This window comes from Gopherus evgoodei, chromosome 11 (assembly GCF_007399415.2).
Source record: "Gopherus evgoodei ecotype Sinaloan lineage chromosome 11, rGopEvg1_v1.p, whole genome shotgun sequence".
Classification (NCBI taxonomy): Eukaryota; Metazoa; Chordata; order Testudines; family Testudinidae; genus Gopherus; species Gopherus evgoodei.
Window position 1 is genome coordinate 48,691,738 of NC_044332.1, and position 17,640 is coordinate 48,709,377.

Consider the following 17,640-nt stretch of genomic DNA (forward strand, 5'->3'; position numbering starts at 1 on the left):
AGGCCTGAATGGGAATAAAGTGGATTTTGGAAATGACAGTATGTGAAATCCTGAGAAGAAAATGCTATATTTATGCAACAATAGTTAAACCTAGAGTATTTAATTTGTCTTGTTCTGATTTGGAGGATATCCCGTTTTGGTGCCTTTGCAGATGTCTGTGAATTTGCCTTCTGTCAGAAAAGATGAAATAACTTGAAAATGAGGCTATTATGGCAAATCTGTTAATGATACATATGTGTTAAACTCCATAGAAAACAGTTGAGGGTCTAGTTTAAAGGATTCTTCCTACAATAATCATACAGATGGTCATTATGGGAATTATAGGAGATAAGCACTCCTTTATCCTGGCAGGGACTAGCAAAGAGCCAGCTCCTGTCAAACTCTCAGAGGTTCCTTCCGGTTGCAAAGCAGCTGCATAAAGGGGGATGGGATTAACCCTACCCAGGCTCATCTAATTTGTCAAAGGGTATGTCTACACTGCATCTGGGAGCAAGCATCCCAGCCCACGTAGGCAGACTTGCACTAGCCTCAGCTCAAGCTAGTTCACTAAAAATAGCACTGTGCATCTTGCAGCTCCAGTGAATATACAGGATAGCTCAGATCCAGAGGGTTAGCTGGGTTTGAGAACTGAGTTGCTTTCTGAGCCACAATGTCTACACTGCTGTTTTTAGTGCACTAGCGCAAGTCTGTCTACCCTTGCAGGGAGGCTTGCTCCCAGCTGCAGTGTAGACGTAGCTGTAATGCAGTCCAGTGCATGACTTCAGCCCTGGGCTTGTCTAGACTAGAATCATGTTAAACAGGGCGTAGCACTTTGGTCAAGGTTAACCCAATACTCTGTCTAGATTAGGAAAATAGGTGACGTTTTAAAATACTCTGGGAGACAAGTTTTATTCATTGTATTTTTGAACACTGCTTAGTTTATAGTGTAGATAGCCTTTTATGCCTTAAAAAACATGTTAATTGGTCTCTGTCAACCATGAGGAAAAAGTTAGAAACAATGTATTTACAAAGCTCCTGAAATGTCTTCCAGATTGCACCAGAAGCAATCTCTCAGCCTGATAATGTGTGTGTGTTTCAGAGGTTAATGGTCTTGAAATATGTTCCAAGGATTCTAATCTACCATCCCTTTTCAGAATCTCTAGGTTTACGCAGTAAAGTCTTCCGGAAGATTGAGGAGCTGAGGAGCAAGGTGGATTCTGTTTCTCTTGGTATTCCTGATGAATTCTTATGTCCTATAACTAGGGAGCTTATGGAGGAGCCTGTCATTGCAGCAGGTATGTCTATGAGCTACTTCAAGTTTATTAAAACGAATTGTTCAGGTGTCAAGATGAATACTGGGGAACTATTAATCAATATATCTCTTATAGAATGCTAAGTACGTGCATTCTGAATTCCTGTATCCTTAAGTGTATTCAAATTCCAGCAAGGTAAAAATTAAATTTGTTTCTGCTCTTTTGAATATTTGGCTTGTGAAATCATGCTTCTGATAGTGAGATACATAAAATTTTGTAAAGGGCATCTATTTTGTGCCTATGCAAACTGTGTAATTACAAGACTAATTATGCAGTTGTATGTGCACATTTCCTGCATTTGTGCAAAACAAGAGCAAACCCCTTTAAAAACCTGGCACTGTATGTCTATCAGTAAAAATAGAGATGATATATGAAATATATGATGTCACCTAAAAAGCTTGTATGGAACTAGAACCCCAAATCTCACTGCAATTCAAGGAGATCCTGGATATCAGATGTGCTCTATCTGTTAATAAACATTTATGGGATTAGGCTGTAAGCACACAGATGGGGAAGAACTCATACCTCTGTTGCCTTTGCAACTGTAAGTTAGCCATAATGATAGTCTTTTCTTTCCAAGATCACATGCTGTTTTTTCCATAGGACTCCTATCTCATACAGTGCACAGGATAGACCTGCTGTGGGGATGAGTCAGGATTGTGTGCTGAAGATAATTCTTATCTGTAGCACCACTTCTTCATTTGTTGCCAAAGTTGGAAGGTGTTTAGTGAATAAGACGGGACTACAGAAAGAGAAGGATAGTATGGTTAAAACAGTTGAATCCTGCCCTGGGGAATTGGTTCTGTCCCTATCTTTGACGCAGAGTTCATGTGTGATACTAGGCAAATTACTTAAACCAAACTTTTCATGGATTTGTGTGCTCCTCATTTCCTGTGTGCCTGACTTGAGACCCTGGTTCTGATTTGCAGAAGCATTGAGCATGTATAGCTTCAACTGAAGTCAACGGAAACTGTGCTTTGACTGTATAAAGTGCTGTATAATGCTATGCATTCTGAAAAATCAGATCCTAGGCGTCTCAAATTAGGGACTCAAAATTAGTGGATTCTTTTTACCTTTATCTCGCTTTGCCTCAGTCCTCACATATAAAATGGATAACCCCCCCTCATCTTAGAGGGTGTTGTGAAAATAAATTAATTTATTATTTGTGAGACACTCAGATATTGCAATGATGAGTACCAGAAAAAAGTTCATGACGAAATTAATTTTGTCTCCACAACTTGATTAGTGGTCAGTAAATAAGATCTAGGGTTACACATGGAACAATGAAGATTAAAAAAAAAATAGATAGGTGCTCATTAAGTGAGCACTCTCCATCCTATGCACTAAATGAAGCAGGGGTCCTGTGGAAAAATATATGTGATCATGGAATTAAATAAAGGCTGTATCATAATGCATATGCACAAGGGGGCCAAGTTAAGGTTACAGGAGCAATCTCAATTCTGGCATTTCCTAACTTTTGAATGCTTGGTTCTGCAATCTTAGTTTTTGTGTGTAAATTTTATATATAAAGCTCAATCCAACTTTTGTGCTCCTCATGCATCACAAGATTGATGGTTATGCAGGTAACTTTAAAGGGAGGGCTCGATCACTGTATCTAAGTACCTACATGGGGAAAAATATTTGAAAATGAGCTCTTTAGTATAGCCGACAAAGGTATAATACAACCCAGTGGCTGGAAGTTGAGGCTAGACAAAATCAGACTGGAAATAAGACTTATTTTTTTTTAACAATTAGGTTAACTAGACATTGGAACAGTTTACCAAGGCTCATGTTGGATTCTCCATCACTGACAATTTTTAAATCAAGATTGGATGTTTTCTCTAAAAGATATGCTATAGGAATTATTTTGGAGAAGTTCTATGGGCTGTATTAAATAGGACCATGCTTATGTGGTCACTTGTGGCCTTGAAACATGTGAAAGTTTCCTGTGTTCTTGCTGATTCTGGGGTGCTGGTCCAGTCCCCAGTATAATGTAGAACTTCTTGAAGGCTGGCTGATATTACGCAAGCTGCTGATGGTTGAAGTGTAGAGATGCCCTTGCTACTTCCAAGGCACTGAGGAACAAGGAGAGAGTGGCACTCAGAGGATGCCACATCACCATAATATTTCCCTACACAGAGGGAGTTGGGGTGAACGTAAGGTTGATTTGCCTTGCCAGAGCATTGCAAACAGCAGTGGTGGATTTGAGGATGTGGCTCTTTTTCTTTTTTTTGTAGCGCTTGTGGATTCCATGAGATGTTTTACACTTTGGAAGTATTCACTGTATGTTTGATCTGTGTTCATGTTATTGTGTCTCTCTACATTTTTATATAGAAAAAAACCCAAACCAATGATTTTCAGTGAAAGGTGACAGAAAAATATATTGTGCAGATCAAGCAGTGGAACACCAAGCTAGGAAATGCTAAACAAAAATAATACTTCAGTTCATTTCAAGAAACACTAGATGGACTTTTTTTATTTTAATGGGTTTGTCAGACATTGCTTCTGTTGCATGATAAAACATTTTGCCTTTACTGAACTTAAGAATTTAAAATCCCTGCTGCTTTTAGTGCTGTAGTAAAATGAGGAATGTGTTAGAATTATCGTCATTTTTATTTTGGTAATGCCCAGTACTAGATGCTTTATGGAAAAGAGAATGCTTGTCTCAGAGAGCTTAGAAACTAATAATAACTATGCATTTTACTAATTTTTTTTTGAAGAGACAGTATCAAAATAATTATATCCCTGTGAGTAATAATTTTCAAAGTGTTTAAGTTACTTAGGAGTCTAATTTCCATTTTCAAAAGTGACTTAGGCACTTTGCACTAGCTTTTGAAAGGTATTTAGATACCTAACTCCTCCTTATTTCTAGGCAATCTGAAAATCCCAATCTGCATCCGTAGGCACCTAAATCCCTCGAAAAATCTGTCTGTTAGCACCGAAGTAATTTAGGAGCCTGCTGAAAATTTTACCCCACACTTGCTTTATATCGTTAAAAATGGGGGAAAACTTTCAGAAATGAATATAATTTATGCTAGTTATTACTCTGTGCATTTCACTGAGATTGAAAATGAAACAAGCATGATCTGTTTATAGTCATTTTTCAGGTTCTAGTTTTTATGTCGTTTAGTGCTGTTCTGTTTGTATTTCCTGTGCTGGAGGGGAATGTTTAAAATAAGAAGTGTGTGTTAATAAATAAAAATAATCTTAATATTTGTTAAGATAAATTTAAGTTTTGGAATAAACTACATTGACAATGTTAATTTAAGAGATTTTAAAATATTATTAAATCTGATATTTGTATTTCACAATCTATCTTGTTACAATAAAATGGTGGGTTTTAAAAATAATGATATCTCTTTTATGCAATCTGGTAAAGCATAGTTCTGACTTCCTATTCTGTTTTAGTTTAGTCAGAAGTTCACTTGTAACTGATGCACTGAAATAATTATATTTTGTGGGATGCATCAATTTTGTTACAGTTGATGTGTGATTAATATTTCAGAACCCCTTTATAGTTTCTCTCTCTGACCTCAGAATCAATAACCTAGATTATGCTAAATACAATTATTTTGCTACATTTCTAACTTAGAGGTAGATTGTAAACAAAATTAGTTGCAAATACTTATTGAGGCTCAGTATAATGCCTTATATTTTCTCTGAAATGTTTTATGTCAGTGTTTACTTTTCGTGAAAATGTGTTTGACTTAAACATAGCTAAGCAACTGCATTTGCAGTAAACTGTCAATGCATACATGAATTTTTAAAAGGAGCTGAGTGAGCAGTGTTGTGAAAATGCAGATTGTCAACTGCAATTTACTAGCTAGTCACGTCACTGTTTCAGTGCTTCTTATTTATACGTGAAAGGCTATGGGCACAGGGGACTTTGCCTAGCAGCTCTGATGATTCCTTTGACAGCTTTGTGATGAACTTTGCAAAACAATTTTAAAGCCTGTATTGAAATGTAATTAGTGATAGAATAGATCTGCTGAGAATTCCTGCTTTCTTCACTTATCAAAAGCTCAAGGGGACATATTTGTTCACCAGTAGACAATAATGTTAATTCTTCCACAGAATCACTTTTAGTATAATATTTTCAATTCCATAGAGAGCTGATTGCTTATTTTAAAAAAATTCTCAAGAGAAATACTAAGAATAAAATTAATGCTATCTGAACTTGGTTTCACGTAACATTTTATTTCAGAGAGTTGCTCACATTGAGATTTCATGTATGTATTAATTCTACATAGCATTTTAGACTAGGTGAAAAGTTTAAAAACAATAATACTAGTTTTACTAGCAAGCAAAATGATTGATGGTTTAACTGTAGATCAATCACAGAGAAAGTGAATTCAGACCAGTAATAGTCAGTGATAACGATGCTTAGCAGTCGCTTTGCTACCAATGGGAAGATTATGCTGGGCTCTGCTTTTGTAGTTCCTATTATGTGGGAGAAGGAGGGAAAGTCAAGATTAAAATTTAAAAACGACCATTGAGAGAAGCTTTTTATCTTGGATGGATAACTACATTTTGTTGCATCCCTGCTGGGAATAATTTCTAGTTTTTCTGTAACTATTTACATGTTGGGAGTTTAGCTATCCAGAACGGGTAAGGAGCATATGCTATTTATATAGGAGATGCCTTGTGTATAGTAAAACCTGATTAAATTACTAATCAAAGGACAGATAAAATGTGGTCCTTTAAGTAAGACAGCCTCTCAAAAAGGAGGCTGAGAACATTTATTTGACAGGTTGAAGGGAATCCAGTAAAAGATTAAATCAAATTTACTTGCTACTAAAATGTGTCATTGTTTAAAAAGCATTTTACAAACAGGTTGGAATACAGATACTTAATAAAAGCAATTTTTGATGCATAAATGGTCACTGGTAGCTAAATGTTGATCTGTCTGGTGGTAATCCCTAGACAGCGGTGACATAAAAGTGTAGGGTGAAATCTTGGTCCCATTGAAGTGAGTGGGAGTTTTGCCATTGACTTCAGTGGGCCAGGATTTCACACATAATGATTATTATATTTAATTTCTATTTGGTATTTTAGTATAAAAATTTAAAGCAATACACAGAGAACAGTCTCCCCTCCACAGATGATGTACTTTACTTGATGGGTGTAATCTGTGAATTTATAAATAATGCAGTTGCAGTCCCTTCCATGAGTACTTAGCCCAGCGAAGGATTTAGGAAGAATTTGTATGCTTACATTAGACTGTATTTAGTCAGACCTTGTCTACAATAGGAAGGTTCTGTTGATAAAATGATGCTGGTATAGATATACTAGAAAAACTGTCTAGCATAGATGCAGTAATATCAGTATAAAAATGCTTTTACTGATATAGCTTATAATGGTTCCCTCCAAATGGCATAAGCTATACCAGTATAAGCAGTTATACTGATATAACTATGTATACGCTAGGGCTTTTACCAGCATAGCCATGTCAGTAAAAAATCATCTAACTGTGTCGGTAAAAGTTTTACATGTAGACTAGGCCTTAGTTCAAGATGTCGGTGTCCTGTAGCCTCAAGAAAGAATTCTGTTTATATTCATCACAATTAATCCAGGTCTATGCTAGAAATGATTCTATTCTGATAAATCAGCCAGGGGTGTGATGTAGTGTGATTTGTGACTGACATAACTGTGTGCCAACAAAAGCCTCTACCATAAACTTTTGCCAGTATAACTTATTTCATATGTGGGGGAAGGGGTATGGAGACACAGGCGACTTGAGTAAGCAAAAACTCAGTTTTGTTAGTGTAAGCTGCATCTGCACTAGGAGTACTTTGCCCGTATAGTATGCCAGTAAAGTTATCCTGGCAAGGCCTTCCAGATTCAGACCTGGCCTAAATCCTGTCCTTCTGTATCACATGTGATGCTACATTGGGCACTGAAGTCTAAAGTGTTTCCTCTGATCTCATGAGAAACAGATTCAGCAGCATTTGAATTATTTTGGGGCAGCCTTTGGTCACATTGGGGCTACCATGAGATTCTCTCTTAAGATGGGTTCATTTAATACACATGGGCTTTAATACTGCCATCAGTGAACTGGCTTTGCTGTAACTGTAGCCTTTTGTGAAATTTGCACGAATTTTTTTTATAACTGCACTCGAGCTTCAAATAGGCTTAAATTAATTATAGAAAACAATGTTAAAATACGTAGTGTCTAACTGCAGTTGACATCATTTTAAAAGAAATCTGCGGCAGTTATATTTGGTGTTGATCTACCAGTACAGTAGGACATGACAGAATTATGCTGGTGGTGTACTGTATTCACTGTAGTTAAAAATCTAAACTGGAATACCTATTCATTTTCATGAAAAAACTGCACCTTTGCTGCAGAAATAAAGGCTCAGATGACCATATAGAACCATATATCCATTCTGTACAGAACATGGAGTGTTGTGAATAAAAAGATGATCTTTTGATTTCCATGTGATCCCATACGATCTGGCAAATCCCTTAACCTCTGTGTCCCAGTTTTCCCATCTGGAAATAATGCTTCCCTGAATCCCAGGAGGTATTGTTGAAGCTTAATCTTTAGTATCTAAAGTACATTAAGAGCCTTGGATGGACATTCCTATGTTAGTGCAATTTTAACATTTTAATTGTATTTTTCTCTTTATAGATGGCTATTCCTATGAAAAAGAGGCAATGGAAAACTGGATCAGCAAAAAGAGACGGTCTAGTCCCATGACAAATCTCCCTCTCCAATCTCTTATACTTACACCAAATAGGACTCTGAAAATGGCCATCAATCGCTGGCTAGAGACTCAGCAGAAATATAATGAAACGACTTAGTCTTGAATACACCAATTGTTCTGTCAAATTAATTGCAGTGAAATTGTAGGTAGTCGCAGGAAATAACTATCAGAAATCTTAAAATACTGGAAAGGAAAAAGGTAAGCTTCTGTCCATTATGTGTTTAGTCTGTAACTCACATAGAGTCCATTAAATGCAGAACTTTAAACCAAAAAAATGATTTTGGTGCCTAATAAACTATTAGTTTCTTTTTAATATTTGAGCTTTAATTACAGTGTTTTTGTATAAGAAAGTTCAAATGCTAATTGAAAATATGTAGGCTTGGCAGAATTTGATTTTTTATTCTTTTATAATTTCATTGGATAATGCTTTTTTTTTTTTCAATTTTTATCAATTTTGGTGGGTTAGACAAGAATTAATGACAGTTGATGTTGAGATTCAAAAAGTTAAAGCTTTATAACTGTTAAAACACAAACTGTCAACATCACATATAGCTAGAAGGGACCTTGAAAGGTCATCAAGTCCTGTCACCTGCCTTCACAGGAGGACCAAGTACTCTCCTTGACAGACTTTTGCCCCAGATTCCTAAATGGCCCCCTCAAGGATTGAACTCTCAATCCTGGGTTTCACAGGTCAATGCGCAAATCACTGAGCTATTCCTCCCTCCAAAATAGTCAAAGTGAATATCCTTAAATCAAAATCTAATACATTCTCAAGCACCATTTTTCTTAGTTTGCCTGTCTGTAAATTTCAGTTATCAGTAGAAATATTTTCATTTGTGTGTGTACAATGAAATTGATGTTCACAGACATTTATTAATTTAAAAAAAAATCTAATCTTTCCACGCCTAAATATGTGTAAGCTTGAAAAAATAAAGTTGTCAAGTGGCAATACTGTAATGTCTGTTTTTGAGTGTGTCTCAAAATATCTGATATATTTAACCACTGCAAACAAAATAAGAATGTTAAGGTTGCAAAGTCAACCACTTGAAAGTTAGGAATTGCCAGTATTAAGGCTGCCTGTGAAAACTTTATTCAGCCCCTTTGTGCATATGTGAATGATATAGAAAAAATACATGAATACAAACTATTTTTGACTCATTCAGTGAGTGCATCCTTATTTGTTTCTACCCGTCAGAAGAGTGAGGTCCTGGAACTTTCTTCCAATACAAGTTGTGAGGGCAGACAACTTAATTAGTTTTTTTAAAGAGCTGGACAGATTTATGAGTAGGATTGTGTGATGTGGTTGCTTGTAATAGAGCAAGGGGCACAGCTCAACAGCCATGTGTTTCATTTCTAGTTTGTCTTCTGTGCCTAAAGTTCATGCTTCAGGGTTTCCGCTGGTCATCTGCTGGGGTCAGGAAAGGATTCCCTCCCTGTTCCCATCCCCCTATGCATTCTCAGGTGTTTTTGTCTTTTTCCCCTGGAGCATCAGGGATGACATGGCTGGAGATGAGATATTGGACAGGGTGGGCCAGGGTTCTGAGGTTGCACCAACTTTCTCTTAGGTGATTGGCTGTTTTGTTCTTGCCTACATGCTCAGTGTGTAGCTGATCATCCTATGTGGGGTCAAGGAGGAATTTCCCCCCAGGTCAGATTGACAGGACCTTTGGGGGTTTTGCCTTCATCTGCAGTTTGTGGGTGGGGATCACTTGCCAGGATTATCTGGGTATATCTCATTTAATAATTTCCCTGCCATTGCAGGGGCCTCAAGCACTGGTGCACCTTGGTCCTTATTTGCTGCCTATGGCAGATGATAGTCTTCTCTTTGGTTTCATTTCCATTGCTGGGTTTAGTGTATGGGGGCTGGGTGGTGTTGGGGGCCACTGATAAACAGGTCAAACTAGATGATCTTGTGATCCTTTCTGGCCTTAAGCTTTGTGTTCTGTGTATGCTCCTGCAGGACTGGGAATGGTGCCTGCCTTCTCCCCACCTTAGGCTTTATGCTTTGAGATACTGGGCTATTAAATACTGAGCTCCTCTTGCACTGTTCTGAACCCTCCCATACACACGTACACTTCCCTGCCCCCACTGCTCCCCTCCTTTCCTGCCTGCCCTCTTCCCCCATTTCCCATTGCTCCACCACCTGACATACCAGGGAAGACCCATATCTGGCCACAGCGCTCTTACTGAAGGATATTGTGACTCATAGAAACTGTCCTCAAATCACTGACAGCACAAAAAGCCAACTTCCTTCAGGATATGACTGACCTCCTCCAAACACTGTGACATTAACACTATCCTTGCCACCATGAATGTCACCTCCCTATACATCAACTTCCCTCACAATGGCGCTGTCTGCCTGAAATATTTACAAGATAATGGACAACACTCAGATATCCACTCCAAACACACCACCAAAATTGTTCATTTCATTTCACCCATAAAAATTTTACATTCAACAACAAACACTTTGTCCAAACCATGGGAATAGCTGTGGGTATTAGGATGGCTCGCTAATATACCAACCTCTACATGAGCCACCTTGAAGAATAATTTCTGGACAACTGTACCACGAAACCAATGGTATACCTGAGATACATGGGTGATATTTTCATCCTCTGGACAGATGACCTAAACTAATGGATACGTTTCAAACACAACTTCAACAACCACTCCCCATCTTTTAAACTCTCTCTAGAAAAGTGATACTCAGACCTCAGTGGCTCAAGAACCAAATTAGCAATCAGCGTTACCCATAAGAGCCACAGTAGTGTGACTTCACGGTTTCATTTACTATAGTACTATATATAGTGATTCTCATAGCAAATGAATAACAATGCCAGTTGACAATGTAATTGGTTAATAACATATTAACCAATCAGGATGCTTTTACTAACTTAGAGTGGTTAGTAATTCAGTCACACAATGTTTTAATATTGTGTGCTGCAAAGAGACAAATTAAAGAGCCGCTTGCTGCTCTAGAACACTCCCATGCAAGCATCCACTTCCTGGATTCCATAATCAGCTTCAACAATGGAGTCTTACAGACAACTGTATACAAGAAATCAATGGATCACCACACCTACCTTCACAGATCCAGTAACCATTCCAACCATATCAAGAAAACTGTTATCTACAGCCAGGCACTCAGATACTAGAAAATATGCTCAGAAGAGAAAACCTATACTGTAACACACACAAAACTGCCTTCACCAAACAAGGACACTCCATCAGAGAAATAGATCACATCACGGAATGGGCCACTCAAATACCCTGGGAGAATCTGCTTCAGTACAGAAATAAAACTCTCTCTGACCATGAACCCCTAGTTGTCGCCTACCAATCCACATTGGAACCCAGCTGGAATATCATGAACCAATTACAACCCATACATGATGGGGACCACATCCTGAAATAATCCCTCTATCTCTCCAAGATCATCATCTAAAGCAAACTCCCTATGGATAAGGACACACTAAATTAAAACGGGACCAGACACTGCCAGAACAACAAATGCAAAACCTACATCTCCATGGCTATGATAATCAACACCTTCCACAACCCACCTTTCAAGCTCCATGGGTCCAACCGAACAGTATACTAAAGCAACTGTGGGGGTGACTGGAGATGCTCATTATGTTTCCAAATAACTAACACTTTTCCCACAGTGATCACTGATGTCTCAGTCCTTAAAGAAAACCTGTGTACTCCAAAAGAGGAGTCTGGGCCTTACATTCAAAACCTTGCTAGATGTGAAAAAGCATGGACTGAACAGAAACAATGGGTATATGGTTTATTACAGCAACCTGTAATCTGTTAACTACTTCTGTTAAACATTTATTCGATCTACTATTTCCCAGACTAGAAGAAGAGCTCCCTGTAAGCTCAAATGCTTCTCCCTAACAGAAGTTAGGCCAATAAAAGGTGTCTAATACTCTGGGACTACCCTTGTTACACACTGCATATGCATTTCTACATACAGATTAAAAAAAATGGCTAGTATCTAATACACACACCTCTTCCTAACACTACACACAACGTCCCTTTGTGTACACAGTTCTCACACTTTCCCACCTTCCCTTGCCTGCGCCCAACTCCAGAGCCTCCTCCCGAAATTTCCCTGTGCCCAGTTTTCATACTCCACTTCTGTCTCCAACTTTCCCCAATTGTTGCCCTTGGAACAGAGCCCCCCTTCTCTCCGCGCACCCCCCCCCAATCTCCTTCCCTGCACCCTCTTTGCCCCGCACTGGCCGTTGGCCACAGCTCCTATCTTCCCCACCCTTTCCAGTTCCGCCCCCGCCCCCCGCGCGCTGCTCCCCTCACTGTGCCCCAACCACTTCACGGACTTGCCCGTGTCCGTCCCCCCGCAGCTGGCCGAGGGTCAGGCGGGCGGGCACAAGCCGGCGCTGGGGCTGGGCAGGGTTTTTAATCGCTAGCCCATGCGGCGGCGGGCGCTGCAGCGCACCGAGCTGCTGCTCAGAGAGACCTCGCCAGGTCCCGCCCCTGGAGCCCGCCCGCAGTCCCGCGGCTGAGGTTGCGCCTTGGGCTTGTGCCAGCGGACACTGCCCCCCACCCCGCCCCGCCAGTGAGTACGCCCGCCCCCAGGGCCTCTTTTTGGCCCCCTGAACTACGGTTAAACTCACACTAGGCGGCCGCCGCAGCCCTTATGCTACGGGAGCCTGCGAGGCCTCAGGGGCGGTGCTCGGCGCTGGCGCCGCGTCTGTGGGTCGCAGCCGGAAGCGCTGAGCAGCAGCCAGGCGCCTGGGCCCAGCAGCTTGGGGGGTGGGCGAGGGGACGAGAGAGCCACCAATGCCGGGCCGGGTTTCCCCACAGCGGGGACCTAGAGTCCGCCCCCAACAGACAAATGTTACGGGAGCGCTGCCCTGGAGGGCCCCGGTGCCGGGCTACACCGGCTGCGCGCTGGTGGGGGGGGGGGGGGGGGCGAGATGACAACGACAGAAGGGCAGTTTACGTGGTGGGGGAGGGGCAAAACTCCGCAAAGGGGCTGTCTGCGGGGCGGTGCCGCTGGCCCGTTACTGCGGGGAACCCCGGTGCGCCCGTGCCGAGCCGCTGGGCAGCTTAGCGCTGAGCGTGTCACTGCCCCACCAACCCCGGCCGAGTTACGGGGCACGGGGCGGGTGGCTGCTGGCGGCCACGGCCTGAGCTAGTCTGTCAGACCTGCAGTAGCGCGGGGCTCGCACCTTTCCCGGCGCGCTAGAAAAACGCGCGGGAAGGAACGCGGGGGGCGGGGAGGGTCAGGAGGTTTTACCCCTGCAGGCTGCCGGAGTCGGCCACGGGGCTCCAGGCAGGCGCCGCAGCGCTCGGGGGGCGGGCGGGGGGGGAAATGAATCCTCGCCGGCTCTGTCCCACAGTGCCCTGTGGCTCCGGGGTTTAGCCCCACAGCAGGCACCCAGCCCCCAAAAAAAACAACACATCTCTGCTTGCGAACTGCTTCAGTAGCGCTTGGTCCCCGCCCCTCAATTCCGTTAATCCCTTGTGGTTTCAAGACGCAGTCTGACCCCAGCTGCTGTGATTCCTAAACCAGGAATTTTGAGTATATTACACACGGACAAGGTCTTTAACCTCACCCTGACCAAGAAGCAAAGGCTAATGCACAGCTGCCTCATATTGAAAAAAGGGTGGAAGGAAAGTTGTTGCTGCGCTGGTATTTGAGAAAGTGCCATCTTATTCGAACTAGGCTCTCGCTTACCCTCTCCAGCATAACTTTTCACTGCCTCACAGCCTTCTCCATCAGCTTCTTTCACAGCCTTGTCTAGTTAGTTACTCATGGGGGAGCAGCTGCAGGATCCAGGGCCACAAGGGGCCCAGGGAGGTAGTTGACCTAATTTCCATACTGGAAGGTTGGTAATGTGATGTTTCTGGATCTAAGGGGGCACAGTCTAGCCCCACATTGCCTCTTAATGTACCTTTGAAAAATTCCACCCATTTTTCAGCTGCAGTATGTCAGCCCATGAATAGAAGTAATGCTATTCTACTAAATACGAGTGACACAAGAAAGCAACCATCATGCAGGACTCAAATATCAGGATCTATCAAAGTTAGGGTTGCCTCACAAGCTTCTCTGCCACCTTCCCTAGCAAATGCATTATAAACTGTGAGCCTGATTCAAAAAGTATCCCTGTCCTCTAGTGTAAATTAGAAGTGTAATTTCATTGCAAGTATTTATTTAAATTGCTATGAATTGGAGGAGAATCACTGTCCTCCACAGTCATCCTGTAGGAGAGTTACACATCTCAGTATGCAACCCCATAACCTTTCAAACTAGGTATGTAAATAGGGTTTAAAAATAGTAACCCTGTAATCTATTAAAATGTTATGAAACAATTCACCTTTAAGGAGTTGCCCCCTTTTTTTAAATACACAGTTAATTCTAGTGATGGAGAGATGATGTATTATTAAAATAAAAATCGTTTAGTTAGAGCAGGGTAGTTCTGCTCCACCCCTACGGCTCACCCTGCAGAGAAAATGTGTATTTCTTTCCCCTGTACATTTCCGTCTGATAGGTTGCTGCATCTTTCTACTGCCTAAAATGTTGTTCTGCTAAAACTTGTGTGGGATGTAGATACTTGCCAGGAAGGAAATCTCCTTGTGCAGGAGGCACTGTTGAGCAAGACACTAGAGAAGAGCTCTGGGAAAATGACACACAGCTCGTGTAGCAGTGCTGCCAAATGTACCTCAGCCCACCTCTGCTCCCTTTTTGCAAACAAAGAGGGCAGCTCCTAATCAATGGGCTCAGTCCTCCTTAGTCCACAGCATAGGGTATGACTACACTACGGGCTTATTCCAATTTTAGAGAAACTGGTATTTGGAAACAGATTATATAAAGTCGAGTGCACGCGGCCACACTAAGCACATTAATTCGGCAGTGTGTATCCATATACCGAGGCTAGTGTCAATTTCCAAAACATTGCACTGTGGGTAGCTATCCCATAGTTCCCACAGTCTCCCCCACCCCTTGGAATTCTGGGTTGAGATCCCAATGGATGATGGGGCAAAAAGAGTGTCATGGGTGATTCTGGGTAAATGTAGTCACTCAGTCCTTCGTGAAAGCAATGGCAGACAATCATTATGCACCCTTTTTCCCTGGATGACGCCATAGCATGGCAACCATGGAGCCCATTTAGCCTTTTTTCACTCTCACCGTATGTGTACTGGATGCTGCTGACAGACGCGGTACTGCAGTGCTACACAGCAGCATTCATTTGCCTTTGCAAGGTAGCAGAGACTGTTAGCAGCCCTATTGTACCGTCTGCTGCTGTCATGGGTACTCCTGGCTAGCCTCGCTGACGTCGGCTGGGGGCACACGGACAAAAATGGGAATGACTCCTCACGTCATTCCCTTCTTTACGTTTTGTCTAAAAGTAGAGTCAGCCCTGCCTAGAATATAGGGCAAGCCTACTAAAGAACCAGAGCGGACAGCTGGTCCGGGTCAGAGCACCAGACATCCTGCAGAAATGATGAGCTGCATGCCATTCTAGGGGGTGCCCCTGCAACAACCCCACCTCTTGCTTCCCTCCTCCCCACCCCTCCTGGGCTACCGTGGCAGTTATCCCCCCATTTGTGTGATGAAGTAATAAAGAATGCATGAATAAGAAACACTGACTTTATTGAGATAAAATGAGGGGGAGGTAGCCTCCAGCTGCTATGATAGTCCAGGCAGGACTGAATCTCCAGGAGACAAAGCTTAAAGGAGGGAATCACCGAGGCCAGCCAGGAGCACTCACAGGATGATGAGGACAGTTATCAAGCCTATTGCACTGTCTGCCATCAGGAAGGGGAGGAAAGGGGATGCTGCTGTTCAGCGCTGCAGCACTGCGTCTACCAGCAGCATCCAGTAAACATATGGTGACATTGAAAAAAGGCGAGAAACGATTTTTTTCCCTTTTCTTTCACAGGCAGGGGAGGGGAGGAAATTGACAACATATATCCTGAACCACCCACGGCAATGTTTTTGACCCTTCAGGCATTGGGAGCTCAGCCAAGAATACAAATAGTTTTCGGAGACTGCAGGAACTGTGGGATAGCTCAAGTCCTTGGTCCCCCCTCCATGAGCATCCATTTGATTCTTTGGCTTTCCGTTACGCTTGTCACACAGCACTGTTCTAAGTCCCTGCTCTGGCCTCTGTCTATCATAGCCTTCGAGATTTTTTCAAATGCTTTGGCATTTCATCTTTTGGAACAGAGCTCTGATAGAACAGATTTGTCTCCCCATACAGCGATCAGATCCAGTATCTCCCGTACGGTCCATGCTGGAGCTCTTTGGATTCTGGGACTGCATGGTCACCCATGCTGATCGGCGCTCCACGCTGGGAAAACAGGAAATGAAATTCAAAAGTTCGGATGCACTATCTGGCCAGTGCATCCGAGTTCAGATTCCTGTCCAGAGCGGTCACAATGGTGCACTGTGGGGTAGCGTCCAGAGGCCAATACTGTCGATTTGCGACCACACTAACCCTAATCCGACACGGCAATACCGCTTTCAACGCTACTCCCCTCATCGGGGAGGATTACAAATATTGGCATTAAGAGCCCTTTATATTGATATAAAGGGCTCCGTTGTGTGGACAGGTGCAGGGTTAATTCGGTTGAACACTGCTAAATTCGGTATAAATGCGTAGTGTAGACCAGGCCATAGTCTCAGTCAGACCCATCAACAGACCTCCAAGAACAGTCATCTGGGCTCGCTAAGGTTTTAATCTTTGTTGTTCTTACATATCCTGTGGTTTTTGAGGGATTACTCCCAACCCTTATCTGCTTTTCCACTACATCTTCAGCAAGAGCAATGGGATGAAGAACAAGATACCCTTAATCTCATAGGAAGTCTCCTAAAACGGCTCCTGCAATATTGGCTAGACCATCGTCACTCAATTTCCCATGTTCAGCAATGCTTCCTGGCTCTGACAAAGCTAGAGAAGATGAACATTGGAAGTGTACCACTGTCACTTCTGTATAAGAATGCATTATTGCCTCCTCTTCCTCTCTGAGTGACCCCAGAACCCCCTAGCATCTGGCAGCAGGACCATGGCAGTATTACACATTTCTTTGGTATCTTTGTCAAGGAAAGTCTGAACATTCTGACATGTTCAAGGAAAGGAAACAGCAGCCCACTTTAACAATGGTTGTTGGGCTGCGACAGCTAAGGAAGGTCTGAGTGGCCCTGCTTTTATAAATCTGATTAATAGAATCATAGAAGATTAGAGTTGGAAGAGACCTCAGGTGGTCATCTAGTCCAGCCCCCTGCTCAAAATAGGATCAACCCCAATTAAATCATCCCAGCCAGGGCTTTGTCAGGCTGGCCCTTAAAAACCTAAAAACCTTTAAGGAAGGAGATTCCACCACCTCCCTAGGTAACCTATTCCAGTGCTTCACCACTCTCCTAGTGAAATAGTTTTTCCTACTATCCAATCTAGACCTACCCCACTGCAACTTGAGACCATTGCTCCTTGTTCTGTCATCTGCCACCACTAAGAACAGCAGAACTCCATCCTGTTTGGAACCTCGCTTCAGGTAGTTGAAGCCTGCTATCATTTTTATAAGGTCTCAAAGGGTGGTTTAACTTATTTTTATCAGCACCTGGCATCTGACTCGCTCACTGGTTTTGGCTGACAGAAGTAAAT

At 42.3% G+C, this 17,640-nt stretch overlaps 1 protein-coding gene and 1 long non-coding RNA gene across 7 annotated transcripts in view; both read left to right on the forward strand.

Moving 5' to 3' along the window:
• The window catches only part of WDSUB1 (WD repeat, sterile alpha motif and U-box domain containing 1), a 67,848-nt gene extending 58,746 nt beyond the window's left edge, over window positions 1-9,102 (forward strand). For all 6 annotated transcript variants that reach the window (XM_030579281.1, XM_030579283.1, XM_030579287.1 and 3 more), the window contains 2 exons: window positions 1,134-1,274; window positions 7,927-9,102. In XM_030579281.1, coding sequence (XP_030435141.1) covers window positions 1,134-1,274; window positions 7,927-8,099 — 314 coding nt within the window. In that variant the 3' untranslated portion in view covers window positions 8,100-9,102. The remainder of the gene's footprint in view (window positions 1-1,133; window positions 1,275-7,926) is intronic.
• A 3,368-nt stretch (window positions 9,103-12,470) lies between these two features.
• Window positions 12,471-17,640, forward strand: part of LOC115659342 — a 77,345-nt gene continuing 72,175 nt past the window's right edge. Inside the window, exon 1 of the long non-coding RNA XR_004002526.1 lies at window positions 12,471-12,587. This is a non-coding gene — a long non-coding RNA (uncharacterized LOC115659342). The remainder of the gene's footprint in view (window positions 12,588-17,640) is intronic.